We start from the raw sequence: 22971 nt of genomic DNA on the forward strand, positions 1-22971 counted from the left end.
CAGGATCTTTGCTATTTGCTGTGCAGACATTTGCTTGGTAGATGTCAGTAAGTAAGATGAAATTATGTACCCAGAGTATGCAGTCATAGCATGGTAACTAAACATGGCGAGCATGAGGGAAGTGCAGAGTCCTTCTAATAAGAGCATTTTTGTGCATGGGTGGTGACTACACAGATAGGGGTAAATGCATTTAGTGAAGACATCTTGTGATTTAGTTTCTTAGCAGAAGAATCAGAGCCCGAGTAATCTAGCAGTTGCTGGCAGTAAGATGTGTTTGGCTGCTGAATGCAAGATTCATACTAAGCAAGGTTAGTAATTAGCCATGGTAATGATAAAACTATTCCCTTTGAGCTCTTCTAGAAATTCAGATGTGTTGAAGTGTCTAGTTGTTTGTCTTAGCTCTGGATCTGTTGATTGAAAAAGGGAACTGCAATACCCAGGAGATGCTGAATAGGTACCTTCTTTGCCCTATTCTCTGTAGGCAAACCACCTCGTTGTGGTTTTAAGCTTTTTCAAAAGGAAGCACCTGGCCTGCCAGGCTGAAAGTATAAAAAAATCTCAAACCAAGTACTGTATATTGTAGCTAAAACCCTACTAGCAAGTGGAAAACAAAATTGATATTAAAAGTAATGAAACTATATGAGATATTACTCAACAAATACATTTGAGTGGATGTGTCATGTCGCATTTGTGATAGCAGATGTTTTAGAATTACTTCGTTTTTCTGCAGTTTTCATCTTTATGGATTATTGTGTGAAGTATGTGATGAAACTGAAGTACCAATGTAGATTTTCACTGGGAACTTGAGACTATCCAATACTGCCATCTTGTAAGTTGTCCACAGGAAAGAATTGGTGTCCTACTGGATAAAAATCTAGAAAGCTTCCTGAATTCTTTGTCCAAGTAAAACCAAGCAGCTGCAGTTTATAGAAAGCTATCAGTTGTCTCACTAATGTCTGGGATCAAATGACATTGGAGGGAAGACAACAGATAGTTGCTGAGTTGTGCAAAATCATAATGTTGTCCTGCACTAATGGTGGAAATATTGCAGGGCTTTCTTATTTGTGCAAGGTGTTGTCTTTAGGAAGAGCATGGCACAAAATAACTCAAACCATATTCTATATTAGGCTGCCGTATTCCATATTAGTACTATTTTTTATATTCAAAATAAATTGAATGGAAATTGTGATGAACTGTGGATTTAAGCAGTATTGGTTTCAAAAATATTGTAAGTGTAGTGTATATATTTAAACATGCAGTTTCATTTATCTTCTTGACCTGACAAGTGCACTGATTTGCACACAAAGCTTCTATTCTTAGCTAAAAAGAGAGGGGGCATGGCTTAATGAATTGTCACAATACTTTGTGACACAGTTTATTTGTTATAGCCCTTAAACTGGGAAGTTCAACATTTTATCCAGTCTTTGCCAAATTAAGTTTTTGTTGGGGTTTGTTTTTTTTTTTTTTTTTAAGGATAATTTGAAAGTATTTCAAAAAAGAACTCAGAAAAAATCGTAGAATCATAGACTAGTTAGGGTTAGAAAGGACCTTAAGATCATCTAGTTCCAACCCCCCTGCCATGGGCAGGGACACCTCACGAATACATTTGTGTTAAAGAGAGAACTCCACACCATGGAGCTTCCATGCAAAGGTAGTTAGGCAGAACTATGAGTTTTTATGCAGCTGAAGGTTCATTTAATGGGCACCAGTTTCAAATATTTCTTTTATAACTTACATATTGGTTCCTCTTTCACTGATTTTATAAATAATTCTGGAAGTATCTCAAACTTCTGCAAGTGGGGCATGAGAACCTAATCAAGTTTAGGTGGCTGGTGAGCTTCCCTGTGTATGAATTATGGATTTGAGGAGATCTGATGAAGCTGTGTAGCTGTAGCTGTCTCTGTGTGTGTACTCACCATCTGTTCTCTGGAGAGGGATGATAGAGGGTCATTAAACCATAATGGTATTTACTGGAGTGGAAGCGTCAGAGACAGCCGGGTGACCACATCCCAGATTGAAGAAACAGGAAATAATTTAAACTCTCTTCAGAAGCTGGAAAGGGTAAGAGCCACGTGAAGCATCAGATTATGTAGAAGTATGCTGCAGCTCTCAGACACAACCTGGGAAGGGAAAATAGGGGCCCACAGTAATAAGGAGAACTGGGGTGACAGTGTAAAAGTCGTTTCACCTTTGAGTTCTTCCATCTTCCTCTGGATGAGCAAGATACACAGGCAGGCTGCTGTTTCCCAGAGGAGAAGTGAACGGTTGGTTTCTGAAAGTTGGGGTTCTAGCCTGTAGTATTTAAATGAAAATACACTACCTGCTGCTTCTTAGTAGCCTAAAAACTCCTGATTAAATACCTTTTTCCTGGTATCAAACCAAGATAACATTTTAAAGTTAAAGACCCATACACAGAGGTTAACATGGTTTTTGCATTTTTCAGACACACTAACAGTGATGCAGCCTTAATGTCAATTGATTTAGAGTATCATTTAACCTTATGTCAATACTAGGGTTTAGTGTAATTCTCCCACAAGACCTCTCCCGAGTGATCTCTCTGCTTGATATTAGAGTACAGTTTGCTTTCAGCCTATTATTCCCTTAAACCCTGTTTCTTTCTACATACTGCCTAGATGTTACATGTGCTAAGCTATGTGTAAGCATAATCACACAGTCTTTTTCATTACTAAATGACACACGTAACATCACTGTCTGAACATCAGCTTAAGCTGCAGAAAAAGTCTGCCTATGAAGGCTTTTTCCTCTGCTTTTCCTCTGGCACTGTAACCAAAAACCTGTCTTTCATACCTGCTCATTCTAAATTATAATGGCCTGTCCCCAGGCTGAGATTAGTGATTATAGATGAGCATCATGATAGACTTTCAATGGGCTGCTGTGTGTCCATCCTCTGGAAATCAATCTCTTGAAAAGTATATCAAGGTAAATTCTCCAAATGACTATGGACTAAATTGGGCCCAGCTTAACTACTGATTTTTATTATCTTGGAGGCTCATGAAAAATCCATCCCGCCTGGGGATGGGTGAGAAAGCATTATGCTCAATTTCAAATCCAAGTGGCTTGCACGAAGGTCTCCTGCTACAGGCAGGCTTGGGTGAGCACAAGCTGAGAGAAGCCAGGAAAGAGAAAGTAATTTAGTGAGCTTTTTGTTTCTTAAATGGTGATCAGCTGCAGTGAAACACACTGAAAAAGTAAGTGCAGTGTGAAGGCTATGTGAGGGATGTGTTGCAGAGATGTAGAGGTTCTCTGACAAATTGTATTTAGCATGTAAGTTTGACCACTTCTGCTGCACTCTGCTCACTAATCCATCACTTATACTGCTGCCTCTCAGGTCCCAAGCTTGTGAACAGCTGGAAACATCTTTTTTTTATTACACTTGAAACAAAAAATCCTTTTCTTCCAACTCTACCTATCATATTTCTTAAAAACGAATCAACAGCATGAAAAATAGATAAACCAACTGTCTTAGTTGGAGACACAGAAAAGATATTTGGTCTTAAAATTCTGTCTGGTTTGAAGTATAATTTCTTACATTGCATCATGGTAAAAGATATAAATTTAATAAATTAAGGTTTTCGTCAATTTGTTATGTTATGCACACCTGAGGATAGGTTTTCCCTTTCCCAGGACGTCAAATTTAATGTGCTTTGTGTATTACAGCAGTTCAATATCACTTAAACACTATATATTAGCGTTTTCATTTCTCCAAAGTTTTGTACAGTTTAGTTTAGCAACTAAAGTGATTGGAGGTTGAATGTGAACGGTGCAATATGTAGATTTCCCATTTATATTTAATCTCTTCAGCTAAAACTTATGCTTGAGGTACAGATGCATGGTTGGTTGGGAGCAGCCTGATGTTACATGGAAGCGAACTTCCATGGAAGGGCTTAGGAAAAAAGCTTAAAAGTGGAAATGCTGCATCCCTACTTAAAAGTGAAAATGCAAAATTCTGGTTTTATGGTTTTGATTTTTTTCTGGGTTTTTTTTTTTTTCATTCTGGAGCAGAAACTTTATTTACCTTGGTGTGATGGGGTTTTTTTGTGAGCTATCTGGGCACTGCTTGAAGACACATCTGATATGCAAAGCTGCAAAAGAAACTCAAACCTTTTACTGGGGACTTTTTCATTACCATGAGGGGCAGCTCTGGAAAAACCATTCACCACTGTCAGAGTGTGATGACAGCACCTACCAGAAAGGGAAAGGATTGAGTGATTTTTTTGGAGTTCTGCAAATTGAGGTATTTTCCATGTTAGAATTAAGAAAGGTAATTCTTAAAAACAGATGATGGTGTACTTGGCTTGTATTTGGCTATCCAAAACACTTCAGTGTGGTGTGGACAACCTGGAGCTGAGGGAAGGAGTGCCAGATGAGATGGCGGCAGAGCTGGAGAGTGGACAGAGAGCCTCCAATTCATGTGGATAAAAACTCCTTATTTTGAGATATTTTGAATTATCTTTTTCTTCCAATTCATTTCGTATATGTCAGCTAAGGCTTTGTGCTAACATTTCCTGTTTTTTTCTGGTGAAAGCATTGGCAGTACAACATTGCAGGGACAAGTCCTTGACATCAGGACTTGCTTCATTCTTCGGACTCAAAGGTTCTGCTCTAAGGACGTATTTGTTCTGTGAGTTTTGTCCAGCACTGCTTGAGAAGTTGATAAAACAGGGTTTGTGAAAGCGCTTGTAGAGCATGTAGAGTTTGGGAAGGCTCCGTTGCTTGAGCTAAATGACCTCCTAACCGCTGCTTGAAACATCTGTGTAGGTTGAGTGCCTAGTATAACTCTGCAAAGAAAACAAAACCTTATGGAGCTGTTTAGACTCCAGTTTTCAGTTGTGATGTACAAAGTTAGTTTCTAGGTTTTTTTTAAATCTAGAAAATGTTTGGCTGTTTTGATTCATCCCTCATTTTCGGTGACTGTACATGTAGCTCCCATTCCCTGGGTTGCCAGGAGATACCTTTTTAATCAAGTTTGTCACTAACAAATGTGCTCTCCTGCTTCAGAAAATGAAATTGGCAGAATTGACTTTCTGTCTATGAGGTTTGAGGCAGGAAACAGGTCAATACTCAAAATATTACAATAAAATAATTAGAGGATGTGGGATGTTTTTTTTTTGGGGGGGGAGGGGTATTTCTTGGTTCAGAAGAAAGTTGTTTGCCAGTCTATTAGTTCTACCCTGTGTTGCTGTTCTGCATGTACAAGGTGACAAATTTATTCTCTAAAGCCTGTCAATTTTGTGAATATTTTCTACTTCGTATGTGGCAAAGCTAATCAATATGATAATTCAAATTCCCAGGGAAGGGTGAAATTCTTATTTATCACATTTCAGTTCATTCCATCAAAGAGCAAGCCAAAAGAAAACACCACAGAAGTGCTGTGATAGCTTGCACGACTCACAGGCCCTTGTCCCAGGTAGAACATGATTTGTCACTGCAAAGAGAGCATACTTTGTCAGGGAATTTGGCTTGCTAAGGTTGTTAGCAAGCACACGTTAGTGGTGCTTAAAGATGAGCTTAGAAGATGGGCCTGGGTCTTTTACTTATGAGAACAGCTATTGCTCTCATCCCATACATTTTTTGCTTCCAGGCAGAAGAACATTTTTCTGGTGAAATTTTTGCAATTGTTTTTGCAATAAACTGTAAGTGTAGGTCAGGAGTCATGAAAGCTGCCTGAATTTTTAAGTACATTTAAATTAACCCCCGTGTGAGTTCTTAACAGTTTCTCTGAACTTGCTACTTAGCTGAATGAACATTTCTTTGAAGGAAAAAGTGAAAACAACCAATGGTCATGTTTTTGTCATTATAAAAAGCAATAGTTTCACATCTGATTTAAAAGCAGACAGCTCCCTCGAATGAACTGAACTTTGTATAGTGCTTAATATTCTGACAAACCTGGAGGTCTGAGGGCTGCTGGGCTCAAGAAACTCTGCAGAAAGAAGGAACAGATACAGATAAACTATGGCACATTTAAAACTAGTGTCTTTGTAGACTGAAATGAAACATTTTTATCATAACAATTCAGTTTTGTGATTAGCATTCAGTGACAGTGCCTGCTGTGCCTTTACTGTGATTTTACTTTTTCATGTGTAGTGATTTAAAAAGAAAAGAAAAAAAAAATTGTTCTCTTACAAGTATCACTTCATTGGAATATTTATCTTTGTCCTGTTTTATCTGTAACTTCTAGCTCACTTTGGGTATATCATGGAGTTCTCCTGGATAATGTGGCAGTTTTAGAATACTGGGGAATGCAAATGGTTGTGCTGCTGCTTTAATTAAGGTGAAATAAGGGCTCCGCATTAAATGTTGGCTAAGGTTTATAACATGTATAGTTCTTTTGCAATGGGTATCCTGTATGTAGTACTGGTGTAATGGATAAATTCTGTGATGCAGGTATTTATCACATTACATTATTTCTTCCATCCAGTGCCTTTTCTGTTACTTCCACTATGGTTTTATCCAAATCCCATGGAGCTAATAGGCCATAAAATGGGCTACTTCTGTTTGCTGGTTATAGCTACTAGTCATTGCTTTAACTGTCTTAACAGGAGATAAATTAACATACTACCTCTGTAACTTAAATTGTAGAACTTAAATTTTACTACATGCAGTACATTCTTATCTTGCTATTCAAAAGATCACTTTAATTATACGGCAAGGGAGAGCCCTAATATAACTTGGGTCTGTCCTCCTTGTTCACAAATGGAGTCTCAAACTCCTCCTCAGGTCTGGCTGTCTCTTTCTGAGAGACTCCTGCCAGCTGCAGGGTGGTTTTGCCTTTGGTGCTGTGGCTTCAGTGCCTGTTCACCTTTCTCCTTCCCACTGCAACTGTTCTGATCTTGGTGCTTGGTTTCTTCTCTGCTCCCAGGTTTCTCTCCTACCAGACTGTGCATCTGCCTTGTGTCCTTATTTCTGCCTGCCAGCAGTATTGTCCTTGGGAGAGTTTCCTTCACGAGTCCCATTGTAGCCCTCCTGGAACAGGCCACCATGGTGGGTGGCTTCTCTCCCACTCACCTCTGTATAGCCCCCTTGTTGGGGCTATACAGCACTGTCAGAGGTCTAATGCCAGGCTGTCAAGGACAAAGCTAAAGCATGTATTACTACTGCTCTCCATTACATGCTGGAAAACTACCTGCTGTTAAATAACCTAACTTCTTATGCTGCTTTCAGTCTTGGTTTATAATAATGATTTAGAAAAGGCTAAACAGGAAAAGCCTCAAACAGCAGTAGAGCTGTTAGGGATCTGTCTGTTCCTTTGGAGCGATTATGGGAAATGACAAAGATGACAGTTTCAGTATGATCAGATTCCTAACTTCAAACCTATGAAGCTGAATTAGATTTTTACTCAGACATGCTTTTCATCCTTTTCTTAGTCTTAATTTTCTAATCCCATACTCTGTTTCCTGGTTTTGGAATCTCTATTATCTTCAATTCAAGACGTTATAAATTTCTTAAAAAGAAATTGTTCCAGGAACACCCAGAAATCATTAGGAAGTTTTGCCAAATATTGAATATATTAAATTTGAGTTGACAGTTCCATCTATGCAAAGTGGAAAATAGTGACTACAGCTGGAAATGAGTTGGCACATAAAGATAAAATGCAGATGAAGGTTGAAAAGTTGACATTTAGTACTCTAGGATATATTAAAAAGGGCTTTAATAGGCACTAAAAAGAAGTGTTTTGACTCAATACTAGGGTGCATGGCTTAGACATGATTTAATAGGTAGTTAGGCCTGTCTGGAAGTTGCCAAGAGATGAACTCCTGCTATCTCTTTGAAGAACAGGCTGAATTCAGTGTGAACTCATCCTATTTCTTCATGCTGACTCCATCCATGCAAGGTGGGAGAAGAATCTGCTGTTCAGAGAAGGGCTTAAAAAATGGAGAGGCTTGAAAATCTGAAATCTTTGAAAAGCACTGGAGATGGGGCTTCAGTGTCACAGTATGGAGTGCACATCAAGACCTTGCCTCATGTCCCTCTGGCTCCTTTCCTTTCCTCCTCATGCTGCTGTGCTCACCTTGGGTAATGAGTGGAGATCCTGGACCACTTCTGTGACTTGCGATGGGAGAGCAAGTTCTAAAAGGCAGCGGGAGCATGCTCTGCTCCTTACAGCCACTATCCCAAGGTCTTCTGTTTGTCAGAGTGGAGGGTATGCAGACCCCTAAGTCGGGGATAAAAGGAACACTCATTCTATTCACACATTTTGAAGCATACAATACATAAATCAATGCTGCAGTCAAGTTTGCAAGCCTTATTTCCTTTCCTATGACAAGAAAACCAAGGGCTTAATGTGATATGTCAATAAATCCTTGTGCTACCATCCAGCCATTCCTGAAATGCCATGTGGCTCAGATCATTTGACATAGTTATCCACTGTGGAGACGGTTCTTGTTTTGTCTGGCCGTGGGGTTCCTTCCTCCAGTAATTGATATTCCAGATTGAAAGCAGAACTGTGTGTAGTGCCCCCTTCTTTCACGTACCGTTGCCAGCTGCTCAGCGCTTACCAGCTTGACAGCCTCTGGCAATGAGGGAGAACACATCAAGTCTTATTTTAATGTTTCTTAGCAGGAGCCAATGTTTAGTGCAAGGATGTCTTTAAACAAATACGCTACTTGTATGAAAAATGGCAGAGGCAGAAACAGGCACTAATATCACATAATCTGCATAGTCAATATAGGCAAACGCAAGTGTGTTTTCAGCCCTCTAAAAGGGTATCGTAAACATGCAGGGGTTTATGGGATTCAGCTGAAGAATAGCTCCCATAAATTACATGCAGAGCAATTTTTTTGTTTTCAGTCTGAAGTTTATTTCCTTTTATGTTTCGTAATTAAATCAGAGCAAAAGGATTGCATTATGGAGTGTACCAAATAATAGCAGTGATTCCATGGAGGTGGCATAGGAGTCACTTTGTTTTGCTTTGTACGCTGCGTGTGGCTGGGCTGCCAGCCATGCTCCATATCACTGGCCCGGGTTGCCTAGCCAGAAACAGGCAGGAGCTCCTGCCCTCCCCTTACTGCATAGCAGGTCACTCGGGGTCAGCACAGCTTTTAAATCATCTTCCTCAGAGATTTACTGTCCCAGCACGAGGTATCTTCAAGGAACTCCTAGGTGCAAAGCCATGCATGACCATGACTCCTTCTCCGTGCCAGCTGGGGTGTCCCAGCCCTTTGCTTTGCAGCCTGAGGCAAGGCTGGGCAGCTGGGCTCTTGGTGGCTGTAACATCTGGCCGCATCAGGCAGGCACCCGCTGGTGTGCCCATGGCACTTGTTTTCAGCTGCAGTCCTCTGCAGTTTTGAGAAGGTTTTGAAATAGCTAACAAATGTCCTATGTGCTAGGAGAACAATATGTCTTCTGTTACTGTCTATTTATTCACTGAATTCCATCCAGAATAACCCCAAATGACATCATTACCTGAGGAGCTTCTTGCTTCTCTTTATACACCAAGCCTTAAAGAATTTGCTTCATTATCTGAGCTTCTATCAGGTGAACAGATTCCTCTGGCCTTCAGTGGTGCTCCTCTGGCTGCTTGGTTTGAGTTTGGAGGATTTGCCCTCCTAGTGGGAGGAAAAACTTGGTCTTTGGTGCACACTGAATGTCTGAGCCATGCCTATGAACTTTTCAAGGCTAAATTAGCCTGTTCTGTATGGCCGTGATCAAGGTTGGACCTCCACACCTCGGCTTCCATATTAGTTTTCTTGGGAAGAAGCTCATTATTTTCCTAATGAAACTAACATGCTTAGGTGTAAAAACAGGCTATTTGATAGCAAAGTCACAAACAGGATTTTGACTCAGTTGTGTCTCTAGATTGCAAAGGGAACAGTGGCATTGCTATTTCTGCAGTCAGAAAAATCCTGAAGGATGCACAAGAGGTGTGCTGCACCTTCACTTGATACCCCATGTGTGATCCCGGCCTCACTGCTGGAAATAGTCCATGGATAGTGGCAGGAAAAGCAAGTTGCAGGCAGGAGAACTGCTGGGAGCAGCTGAAACACACGGCTTGAAGGCAGGGGCCCCATTGCTGCCTTCAAATACAAATATAATGGGATTTAATGTTGTAAACAGGATGCCAGGCAAGTTGACGAAGGGTCTCTGAAGGTCCTTGTGTTAAGGAGTCTGTGTGGTCTGGGCTTTTCTTCTCAAGGAAACAGTTCATTTGTAAGACAACCCGTGGAGCAGGGAATACTTTCTGACACCTTGTGTCACATTTTTGTCAGGACTCATTTGTAGTACAGCGTTTAAACTGCCCCAAGATGTTTTTTGTCTCTTACAAATCAATTGACAGCTGGAGGAAAGCATAGAGCAGCCACATTGTGTTTTATGTATGCATACAGAAATTCACTTTAAACACGACGTAATTAAGGGGGCAGGTAAGATGCAAGGGAGGTTTCTGGGCTAACATTACACAGAGTTAAGATTGTGGTGATATTTTAATCAACTTGAAATGTGGTGCAGAGCAGCCCAGCTTTGTACCTCCGTGAAACAGATTTGAGCTACAAGCTGGCCTGTGAGCTTGGCTATGCAGCCTTTTCTTATTTTGATATAAACCCTGCAAAATGTATATGCATTTTTTCTTTATTCTGCTCAAGGGTCTGATCTTACCTTAAATTCTGGTAGAACAGAATACTGAAAAGCTTTGAGTGGCAAGTCTTCCTTAAGTTCAAGAATAGCCAGCTATTCCCTGAGCATTGCATCCTCTGAGATTCAGGTCTGTGAGTTTAAGTTGATTATTTGATTCTACTTACTGCTAGCAGTTTCAAAAAAACCCAAGCAAACAGATTTTGGATGTGGTTGATTTGTATTGTATTGCTACTTGAATGAAATTATTATACAGATAACTCTAAACATGGCCACATACTAGACAGGCCTATTAAGAATAAATTTATCTTTTAAATTGTTTTTAGAGAGTGCAAAATGAGGTATATTTATGTCAAAAGAAGGTCAGTAGATGATTTTTTTGAACCTTGTGTAAGCTTTCCCAGGCTGAGGTTAAAATCTATTTTTAGTATTTTTTTTTACAAGAAGGGCAACAAGAAGCTGTGAGAAATGTTTTCTGCAACTGATCTTCATAGTTCATGAACTGAGGGGTTTATTAGGAATTTGGTATGCAGACAAGCGGTGGGGGCCTGGAGGCCTGGGCAGTGGACTTGGCCATTTGCCATTCTGGCATGCACCGCACGTAGCTGATCATTTACATCAGCTTTGTTACGGGTTTGAATATCTAATATGTATCTTGTTTTGATTATTTGCATAATTCTTCTGGGACATTGCCCTTCTCAGACTGAGTGAATCTTTCAAGTTCAGGCTGAATAAACATACCAAAGGGTTATCAGACAGATACAGTATTTCAGAAAATATTTTGCAGTGCCACTTCACTGTACACTAAACTTGTTACAGGAGATAATCACCAAAGTCTAGGTTTTATTTGTTAATAAATTCAGACACATTAAACTTCTAGTTATTTTTTACTGAACCCTTAATTCGGACCACGTACATTTTTTAAAGATCCCCTATTAGAATTTAGTCCTCAATATACCAGCAAATGCTGAGATATAAATCCATCCTCTTCACTTCTGCTTCCAGCTGCTGTAGGAAGCCTCTTCTTGTCGGTAAAAGAAAAAATACCTATGGTCACTGGATGCCATAAGTCTGAAAATTCAGGGAAGATTTCTTTTTGGCTGAGAGGAGCAGAAATTTAATGGCATCTTAGCAGAAATAAAGCACTAGGTTAGGCACCTTGTGTTTATAAAAGTCAGAGAGTGAAAGCAGTTCCTTTCAAACACTTAATTCCAGGCAGCCTTTTAAACTTCAAAGGGGTAAAAAACCTACACAAAAACAAAACAACCTAAAAAATAAACACATAATAGGGATATGAAAATGTTTGATGGGGTGTTTTTTTCCTTTCCTTGGTGATTTTTGAATTTAACAAAACAGTTAAAAATATTTCTTGGTCCAAGTATCTCAATTATCTGGGTTTGAAACATTCTGCTGGTAATACGTGTTGAGGGCATTATTGTTTTGGTAGCCTGTGTCCCCGGGAATAAATTGGGTATGAGACTGGCTTCTTTTCAATGTTAAAAAACTTGCTTGTTGTTTTTCCTGTCTAAGTTCTGATTTATACTCTTAAGAAACCCCTGGTTTGTAGCTCTGAAGGAAGGTGGCATACCAGCCAAAGCGCTTCTTACAATGTGCCTTTGTGTCCAATATGTTTGTTTCCCCCAGTGGAAATCCTATGGAGAAAGCTCTCCTTTTGTCTTTAAATGAAGTGGATTATTTTGAAAGCTCCAAAAGTGAAAAGATGACATTAAGATGCTGATTTTAGAGAGATAGCAGACGTATCTTCAATATTTTTGCATCATTTTTTGTCTACTAGACAAGATAATGCTCTCTGATAATGTGTATTTTGGGAATGGGCCCATTCAAAAGTGAATGATAACTCTGAATATTACTTATCTATCTTTGTTCAGAGAGTGAAACTGTCTTGATTCATTACCTTGACACAGTGACCTAGGGATAAAAGGAATTTTATTGTCACGCAGAGTCCCTTGAGCCTTGTTTCTTTGCATTGTTCTGTCAAACTGAGACAGCAATAAATTAAGCCTTATTTCTGTAGGAAATTCATGTGAAAAAATCAGATGAAGATTAATATTCCACTTTGGCTGAGAGTCTGTTTTTGCATCCTAGTGTTTGCCTGTGCATATGTATTCTCAGGTGGAAAGAGGCTGCTTGGATACCAAGATGGGCTGGGTTTGCTTTGAAGATGGCTGCAGGATCCTGCCTGGCAGCCCGATTTGGTCCTGTGCTCTGCTCGGCCTTCAGGTTTCTCATGGACAGTCTTCTATCAGGAAAATAGATTATGGGATTCACAGACCATTTCCATAGGTGGTGATATGATTAGGAGAGAAGAGCTGGACCTGCTGAATGCCAACTCAGATATCTCTCACTTTTCAAGTTAGTTTTGCTATCTGTAAAGCTGGTGGTTTATGCAGGTGTTCTCATCTATTACTTGGATATATGGGATAGTCATTCATTTTAATCTTGCAAAGTGAGGCATTGAAAATTTTACTCTGCATGACATTGGGAATTGTTTCAAATTGGTGAGTTTTAAGGTAACTGTTCTCAGCAATCTTCAGTAAAAGACTCTCTAAAAGAGAGTAAGTTCTAAATTATGGAAAATGACAGACCATGAAGTTTCACTGTTTTCAGCTTTGTATTATGACCACGTTACTCCTTGTTTGAGCGAAGTGCCTCCCAAGTTTGTGGTGTGATGGACTTTTCCTGTGTTGAGAAAAGCTGTTACTACCCGATAGGCGCTGCCTCAGGCAAGTATTTCTTTGTCATTTCCTTCCGTGGAAAAGGTAAAACAATACAGAGACCCCTAATTAGCTCCAGGAGCTTTAATTTAGACTTGTCTTTAGTTCCCCAGATCCCCTTACCTAGAGATGATTTTTGCTTACAAACTAGTGAGGTTTTGCAGGGCAATGGCAATTTCCTGGGGTCAAGGGACAAAGAGTAAGGTTTATAATAGGTGATGTGTGGTGGTTAGTGGCAAGTAATTAAAAAGCTTTAATTGCTGTCATTTTTTACTTGGTGGAAAACTGCACTCTATTTTGCTGGTTCAGAAGGTGAAGGGACGTGTTGTGTTGCACAGCCGGGAGTATCCAGTGTTTAAGATGGATTGCTGATTCCATTAAGTTGTTTCTGCCAGCGATGGAGGCGTGCAGGGAATAGTGCAATGTGGTAAAATGTTAAAAGAGCACGGGCCTGGTTTTAGCTGTCTATTTTAATATAATACAAAGTCTCTAATCAGGTTTTAAATTCTGTGGCATTATGGTCTGCATAAACTAGGTATATTGCTTCTGGGAGTTTCTAACCTAAGAAGTCAGAAAGGGATGATGTCGTAAATATTTCTATGCACCTTTTATTACATCAGCAACAAAAACTCTCACTGCCTGCCCCACTACTAATAGAGCTGCCCCTGACCAGACTGTTTCTTGAGGGATACATAAGCATAAGTTACAGAGTATTCACATAAAAAAAAAAAATGTAGAAGAAGCTGCATTTAAACTCTTGGGGTCGTAATTCACAGAAGTGAGTGCTTACCCAGTTATTCCTGTGGCAATCTTAATATTGTTAGAATTATACTTATTGTCTTAATCTGATAGATGTAATCCTTGCTTCCCCATGTGCATGGGTATGTCAGCATCCTCCTGGGGTGAGGACCAAGCTGTGGTAGTTGTCTGATGGTGAGGAGCTGGCTCAGGCACAGTGCGCACCAAAGACCCAACAGCCTGACAGATATAAATGACTGGAGTGAGTTGGGAACTTGCATCTGTTGAGGTGCTGTAACTTCCTTGATACAGTGAAATGAAATCTCCATCTAGTGAATGTGAATGAATGGCCCAAAGGAAAAAATGCAATGCAAAAACTGACATTTTTCTCTGTCTTTTTTTTTTAGATAATTAATTTTTTGAAGCATTTTATTCCCATTTATCACGAGCATGTCTGAGAAACATGCTGCGTGTCATTTGTTTTATCAGGCACAATATACCCGTATATATTTCATAATGTGTGAATTGTGTATAAGTGCAACTCCGGAAAGAATAATTTCAGCAAAGAAGCTTGAGATAGATCAGGGTCTGACAGACGTGCTGTGGGAATGAGGAGAGTTCAATGAGAGATGCCACTGGCACGTTCCCACTACCCTTCATCTCCCCAAGCCATCTTTTCAAATTCCCTTTTCTGTTCCCTTACGCAAAAGGGAAGGTCAGTATTTATCTCAGGACTTAAAACAACAGCTGTCACAGTAGAAGGAAACCTGTCTTTTGAGTGCTGAAAAATTTCAGCAATGTGTACATCTAAAAAGTATTACTGTGAAGATTTACACTTTTGGGGATGCTTCTTTTAGGCACCTTCTATTTCTGGATGTTCAGTTTTGCGCATCACTGATTGCATCTGCTAAAAAGAGCCTGTGCCTCTCCTGACACACAGGCCCAGATTCAGAAGGGTCTGAAGAAGCTGGATTGGGGTTAAAAATCTGATGCTTTGCTGAATCTGGGCCACAGCCGGCATTCAGGAGTGGAAGCTGCAGGAGACTGGAGCTGCCCGTGCCCAAGATGCTTCCCACAGGAATGTGTCACTGCAGTGCTCTCTAGCAGCATGAGCTACCAGCTATTTCTGAGCAACATGCTCAAAAGGCACCCATGATTTAAGCATCTTGGACACTCAGGATAGCTGAATTCTCACCAGTTTACCCCAGATGATGAAGTTCCTGCCCTCACGCTAGCATATGGTGTCCAACCTCCACATTGCTTTTGGCACTAAATTGCAAGAAGGATATTCCTTATGGGCTGATGGATTGATGCTGTCCCCCTGAATGAGGTCTAATCCTGCTGCTTTCCCTAACTGCTATTAGTATTCTGTATCTGCCACAACCTTGTTACAAATTAATTCCTCATGCTGGTCCCCTGGAATAACACTGTTTAATCCCTTTCACAGATAAAGCAATTTTCTTTAATTTAGGAAAAATCTTGTTTGTTATGTGAAAAGAAACCTCACTGCTTTTGCCTCATGACCCCTTACTGAAGCTGAACAGTTTCTTTAGCCTTCATTTATAGAGGATGGTTCTGTGCTACCATTCAGTACATCAGTCTGAGTGACTTGCAATTATCAGAGGCTCAAGGTTATTCTTATTCCAATTTCTGAGTCAGATGGGGAATGACCTTGCCTTGCAACTGACAGAAACAGCGCTGAAGAATCTGTTTGGTATTCTCTCCATCCTCTTCCAAATATTGGTGTTCCTAGAAGCAAAATACATACTGTTTCTGTCCTCTTGATCTAGATCATTCTGGACCTAAATTTTATCTTACAAATTGCTAAAGAACATCAGCAATGGATATTCTACAGCCTATAGTTGTGCTTGAGCTGGCTTTAACATTACAAGAAGTTTTTCCTAAAGTCTAATCTTTAATCTGTTTTGCATATTAATTCTTGGACACGGGAGCAAACAGGTGAAAAGGACCTGCAAACCTGGTTTATGAATCCCAAGCAGGGTGTTTGCTGCTTGCAAACTCCCAGGGCATTGCTGACATGTGCAGCTGTGTGTGGATCAGTGGAGAGCTGTCACCCAAACGGTTGCTCCCTGGCATGTGTTTGTGCTGTTTACTGCAGCATCCTATTCACTGCAGTGTGTGGCATTTGTCACACAGATCCATCCTTTTGTTTTAGTTTGGTTCTATGTCCAATTTGTTAAGGTGATTTTGAATTACATTTACATCCCTGGGTGGTGCCTGCAGCCTCTTAGTGTCACCAGCAGATTCAATATGAACACCACCTCTTCCACCATTGCTATTATTAAAAATACAGGGAGACAGAAGACCAAGGGTGGGCTTACTTTGGCAGCGAACTTTCAATAATTACTCTCCAACTACCACTTTTTATTCAGTTATATCCACTCTTCAGTAAAGTGATAGAATTGGCCTCTGTTGAAGTCTGAATTGAGAATTTCCAAAAGTGATAAAACAGCTCTGCAAGGGTGAGTTCAAATCACAAATGAGCATCATGCGGGCAGCCTGTGTGGGAATCGGCTTTTAAAAATAAGGTAATTTTACTGCCAGGTAGTGAGAAAGAGAGACTAATGTCAATGTTCATTCCTTTCCCAACGTTGGAATTTTCGTATTCCTTCCTCCTTAAGAGCATTTAAGGGAAGCATGGCAGGGGTACCCCAAAGAAGACAAGGTTAGCCATGCTACCACTGAACAGTGGGTTTCACAAATGTTTCTTTGCAGAGAGAGTGCCTTATTCTTTAGAGTATGTGGGGACTCTAAGGGAACTAACAGCCAGTCCATACCATTGCTGTGATTTTAAAACTGTGTTGTCCACTGGATGTGATGTGGAGGGGTCAAAAGCCAGAAGTTGAAGTAGCGGGTTTAAAAATCATTAAATTCAACCATTTCACTTAAAACTATCCATTTCCTTTTCAGTATTTCTTTTAATGTTGTGTTGTGTTAAAAGCTTAAATAAACTTGTGTTACAGTGTGTTGTTGAGAAGCAGGACTTAACTAATGTGCTTCTAGATCTGTAAACCTCTGGAAAGTGTTTATGTGTTTGAAGAGATGGAAATGGATAATGGCGTTTTGGTGTCACTTTGTAGACTTCTTTTTAGTTATGTTACAAGACTTGTGAAGCACCTAGCAACCACATCTTGGATGGGTATAGGTCTTTCTGAAAGTGTATATTGGAAGAAGGTATCTTCATCTTAGGGAAAAGAGTTTCTTTATAAACTCAGAAAACTGTGATTCATTTTCTACCTCTGTTGTGTAGATGAGTTGAATTTGAATTTATGCTAAATCTTTGTGCTTGGGTAGGCTTGACCTGCAGTGTGTGTCCAATGTAGGTGTTCTTCCACACGTTTGCCATCTGCTCTTTTACTTAGATATGCAAACATTTTGCACACTCAGCAGCTGTACAGCCCCAAGTTGTATGTAATCAGACAGCAGTCTTCTGTTTAAAAAGCTTGGTAGTTCTTTGGAGGTTTTGGCAGCATGAATTAAAGTCGCTATTCAGGAAAGTAGTGATTTCATGTTAGATGCTTGCTCTTGCCCTCAGGTCAGATCTGTGACAGTCAAAGGCTAGGCACACCTTAAATCTTAACGACGTGCATGTTAGTGCTCAGAGTGTTTTTGCTTACCCTTAGCTCTTCCTTTGTTGAGGTGATTAAAATATGCCTGTTGCTGTCTGGATGTGCCGCATGCTTCATTAACAGTGATTTATTTTGGAGTTTAACAGAATTGGCACCGTGCAGAGCACCATTGTGCAGCAGAAAAATTCACGTGAGATGATTGCTAAGGCTTGCTTCTTGCTACTGCAACAATACTTAGGGGTCTTGGGCATATTTTATGATTTTCCTTCAGAATAGTCACAAAACTGTGAATTGATATTGTGCAAATTAGATCTACATAAGTATTTGAGTTCAGAATCTGTCTGTATACTTAGCCGTAGGTTTTTCATTTCCATTTTGGTTTGGGTTTTTTTTTGCAAGTGCTAATCATTAAGCATCCAAGTGAAATTACTGACAAAGAGCCGTGCTTGCTAACTCCACACAACTCACCACAAATATTTCTACTGCATGCATCTTTTCTTTTTCTCCTTGTACCTGACTGCAGTCAGAGCTCTTGGAGTCAACTTTTCTCATCAGAATCCAATTACAAACAAAGGTGCCTTTCAAAAGGGTTTTCAATGGCTGCATTGCCAAAACTAAAGTTAAAAGACATCTGCCCATGTGTGTTGGCACTAGGATTTCTAATGGGATGCACTTCCAAACTGAAGCACAGCTATCTCATTTTCATCTTCAAAAAAATAGCTTGTGTAGTGCTGAAACTGTATATGTTTCCTTCTGGAAATAAAATATTAAACTTTGCAAGTTTTCATGCCTGTTATATTTTCCTTCAGAAGCAGTGCAAGCTCCCCTGGGATTTTATAGTCAGAAAACATTTAGAAATGGGAAGGATCTTTTCAATTATGTATCTTTTGCTCATGCACAAATGTTGCCTTTCCTAGAGTTGTTGCCATAAAAAGTCAATGTGTTTCAACAGTTTTTACACAGCTCTGAACAATGGGCCTGCTGATATGAATAGCAGCAATGTTTACAGGAAAACATTGTGAAGATTGGACTCATTCACATGTGAAATAGGGAACTATTATGAGGAATGAAAATGCAGCCGTATCTTGAACACGACCATATTTTAACCTTAGGAAAATATTTTTAATGGTAATCATTTAATTTACTTTTCACTACTCTTTATGCTAAGACAGGCATCGTTTCTCTTTGGGAAACCTGTAACAGATGTATCAGTAAAAGTCAGGGTGCAGGCTGGTATGTTGTTATGCAGGGCCAGGGCTCAGCTGGCAGCTGTGTCTCCAGGTACCTATTTTCAGTGCTGCTTCTGGAAGGGCTGTTTCAGAGCACCAGGAGGATGGTGGTTCTGAAGCTTTGCTATTAATCCAGCAATAGCAATTCTAGGCATGATGACAGAATGTGGTACTCTTCCATATATTTAGAAAATACTTGATAGAGACTCTTCTAGGAAATATATTCTGAGGTAATTACTACAGGGTATATACTTTGGCTATATAAGTACATGGAGTTGCCATTATCATCAACGGAAGTGCCAGCAGGAGTCTAAGTGCCATTACTAAGTTTGTTACTGCCGGAAGTGACTGTTCCCATTCAGCTATCTGAGAAGTTTTCTTTGAAGCACATGCATGACTTTCTGCTGTCTCCTGGTTCTCTGGAGCAAGTTTTGAACAACTAAATTATAGAGAAGACTTTCAGTCTTTTCACTGGACTTAATTAAATATGCTGAGTACTAAATATGTATATTTTTAGCAAAGCTTTTATTTTTGGCTGAAAGTAAGACCCAGGGATTGTGTCAAAGCCTCTTGGGAGGAAAGAAAGAGCCTGCTGTTTTTAATGCTCTTATGAACTAAAAACTAATTTACATTAGTAATTTTGAAATGTTTTGTATTAGTGTTAAAAATGCTTAGAGAAGCATGAGTTACTAAGTAGAAAAAAAAAATGTTTGCAAGAGCCACAGAGTAGCTGAAATTTTTCCCAAAGGGGTGGTGAGTCAGGAAAAGCTCTGGTAAGAGGGAGAGTTTGCAATGGGGAGGAGCAATAAGTTGAAGACTATCCAAGAATTTTCTTGCATTTATGGAAAACAAGGGAATAAAATACCAAAACAGCAATCTGTGTTTAAAGAGAGTAGCAGAGATGTGATGCAAACGGCCTTGGGTCCTTCAAACAAGACATCCATCTCCATGGTCCTCCATGAAGCCTTGTCTCATCTCTACCAGATCTCCAAAAGCACCATCCTCAAAGCCTGTGGAATAAATGGAGGCATTTTGTTTGACTTTGGTCAGATCTGGGGATATATATTTCTAGGGTTTTTAAAGAAAAGGCAGATGCAATACTTCCTTGCCAGTGCCGCTGCTTACAGACAGCTGAGAAGCTGAGTGCTGCTGTTATTAATCCACGTAGCAGAAGTGATTTTGGTCAGCCCTTCCACACACTGGCAGCTTAAAGATGGGTCTGTGGGGGCTCTAGATAGGTTCCTGGCAGTAGGTTAAGTTGGTAAGTGCTATAGCTCTTGTGTTTTTAATTAGGTATCAAAGGCTGTAAGTGATTGTTCTGTTTCAGTCCCACGTAGCTTATTGCAGAGAGTGAGGAGAATAATCGTAAAGCATGGCATTGCAGTGTAATGAAGAGAAGCCTCATAAGTGACACGATGAGCTTATTGATGGGAATAATACGTGCGAAAACGAGAACATGAAAGAATTTCAGCAGCTGCAGGTGAATACAAGATTGAGCTCCAGTCTCACTTAAACTAGAGTAAAACCAAGAATGACTTGCCTTCGGTAGAAATCTCCTGTATAGGTGCAGCTATAATCAATATTTGGGATATATATTATTCCAATAATATTTGGAATATATATTATTTGGTTATAACCAAAATTTGGGATTTGGTACTTAGAGGAAAAATAGTATATGTCCATGCATGAAGACCACATAGAGTAAAAAAAAAAAAATCACCCTCCACTAAGCCCCATCCAGCCTGGCTTTGAACACTTCCAGGGGTGGGGCATATATAAATATGTTTCTTGAGTTCACTGTAAACACAAAGAGTAAGTGCTTAACTGTGTCAATCAATATAAAGGTCTATGATGACGTTTTCCTTCAAAAATTAATAATTAATACTGTAATCATTCACTTAAGTTGTTATTAGTTTTCATTGATTAGTCCTTCCTGCCAACCCCCAGCAAGCCTAATCAGCCTGTGTGAGAGTAGGTGAATGCATTCAATTAATCTCTACCCTCTTCAAAGTTGGATCTTTAGATCAGAGGATAAAGATTCTTAGTCTCCTCACTGCATCGAACCTGACTTTATTAGAAGAATCTTATCAATTTTAACTCACAAAAACAAGCGGAGACCTCTCATGATACCCCTTCAAATGCTATTAGTCATGCAGTTTGTCTTATAAGCATGAGGGCCCCTTAACTTCCAGCCTTCAGTGAAATGAATAAATTATAAGAATGTGTGTCTGACTTGATTTATTTATTTTTAATATTTAAATGCCTGCTCTGGAAAAGGTTCCTTTCATAAAAGGAGGCATTTTTTTCCCTTCTTGGGTTGCACTGGGGGAAGGAGGAGCGTGCTTTGCAGTGATAAGCTGAGAAAGTCTTCGAATTGCCTGTTCGCAGATTTGAACTATTTACAAGTTATAGTAGAGTGCAAGGAAAAGATCAGGCTTTACCTGGAGATGCTTCAAGGGGTTTATTTAAAGGATTTTAAGAGCAATGAAAATGGCAGTGAAATGGGAAAAGCATCCCACTCTCCTGAGCAGCATCATAGAAAGTGTCACCTTGCAGAGACAGTATCCTTCACATACCAGGTGATGTTTGTAAATGAGAGTAATTCTTGTACCTTTTAACTGTGATCTGGAGTTCACTAATTACGCTTCAGATTACCCCAGGGAGACAATGAGCCAAGCTACTCATGAATAACCTGAGACAGAGAAGAAAGCTCACAACATCTGAGCAGAAGGTGGTGCAGATATGGGGTTACAATTCATAATCCTCATCTGGTACCCAGGATCCTTAGATGGTCACAAATCATGCTGCAGAATGATTTTAAATGAAATGTTTAAAAGTGTTTGTTGGTCTTCAGATGCAATTTTCTTGTAAAGAAAAAAAACATCAACAAATAGAAGGAGCAGCAATCCTCAATCTCCTTGTAATCTTTTTTCTTTTACAGATTAAAAATCGCCTAAAATTTCCAAGGAGCCCTGTTCTGTCCTGTAGTTACTGGACTCAGCTCCTCTGATCCTGGAAGCTGAAGATGAGGTTGCTACGGGAGCTGCTAGTGCTGCAGTCATTCATGGTGTGCCTTGCAGGTAAATTGTCTTAAAGCTTTATTTCACATTACTGTAAAAGTGCATTGCGTTTTATATACCAATGATAAAATGTCAAAATAAGTCCCTGCTTCATGACCAGCATCACAGAGAGCTTCTGAACTGATCAACCTGATGCTTTTAACAAGCTCTTTTTAGTGCTGATCATCATCACTGCAGCAAAGTGCAATGTTTCAAAGGTCTGCTCTACCCATTTCCAGTTCAAAGTTGCTGTTTGATGAAAGTTGTTTTCCCTTGCTCTGTGTTAAGTGTTTCAATGCTCAATTAAACCTACGTGGAGTGTAGCTTTAAATCCCATTAAAACGGTGTTATGTTACAGCTAAGACCTCGCTCCATTTAGCAAATAATTAGAATAACATATTTGAGCGATATAACCATCTTCTGTAAATACCCTTCTTTAGCCTTTTGTTCCCTGAGAGTTACAGAGTTTTGAGCATTCCTGGCAAAATGAAACTTCTGAGGAATGTGACTTTATCCTGAAGCTGTGTTCTTGAACACATTTCAGATTTGCAGTGGGTCAGCAAAGTTTGCACCAAAGCCGTGCTGACCTTCTCACGTGCAAGGAGCTGCTTGTAGATGGCTGCTCAGTGAGCTGGAGGAGCCAGGCTCATTTCACTCCATTCGTGCCTCTGTGGCAGATGCTGCAATCGAGTCTGTCGAGTCTATTCTGAGTCTCTGCTATTCAGCTATCATTGATTTCCTCCTTGAATTAGCATCATTATTCTTTATCATGTATTTTGTTCAAGGGGGGGGTGTTACGTTTTAATTAACGTTTATGTCACCTTGGTGTTCATCTGGATTGCTCTAATTTACCTGCTGGTTGGTGCTCAGAATGTTTTACTGCTTGATTTAGTAACTTGTGCTTTCCTCCCTTTTATATGTGCCCGTTGTCAAGGCACTTCTTCAGCTTTCTAGGTAGTAGCAAACTACTTATAATAGTGTTTACTTTATTCTGCTTAGCTCTACTGAACACAAAACTGCTTTTATTCCGGTA

General features: G+C 39.8%; 1 protein-coding gene across 3 annotated transcripts in view; it reads left to right on the forward strand.

Annotated features, from left to right (window-relative positions):
• Positions 1-22971, forward strand: part of LOC130606486 (contactin-4) — a 341120-nt gene that overhangs the window by 153219 nt on the left and 164930 nt on the right. For all 3 annotated transcript variants that reach the window (XM_057422892.1, XM_057422890.1, XM_057422891.1), the window contains one exon: positions 21821-21959. In XM_057422892.1, coding sequence (XP_057278875.1) covers positions 21905-21959 — 55 coding nt within the window. In that variant the 5' untranslated portion in view covers positions 21821-21904. The remainder of the gene's footprint in view (positions 1-21820; positions 21960-22971) is intronic.

The sequence above is a fragment of the Pezoporus wallicus genome, unplaced genomic scaffold, assembly GCF_028554395.1.
Source record: "Pezoporus wallicus isolate ANWC-B61680 ecotype Strahan unplaced genomic scaffold, APGP_CSIRO_Pwel_v1 contig_7073, whole genome shotgun sequence".
In the NCBI taxonomy this organism is placed as follows: Eukaryota; Metazoa; Chordata; class Aves; order Psittaciformes; family Psittacidae; genus Pezoporus; species Pezoporus wallicus.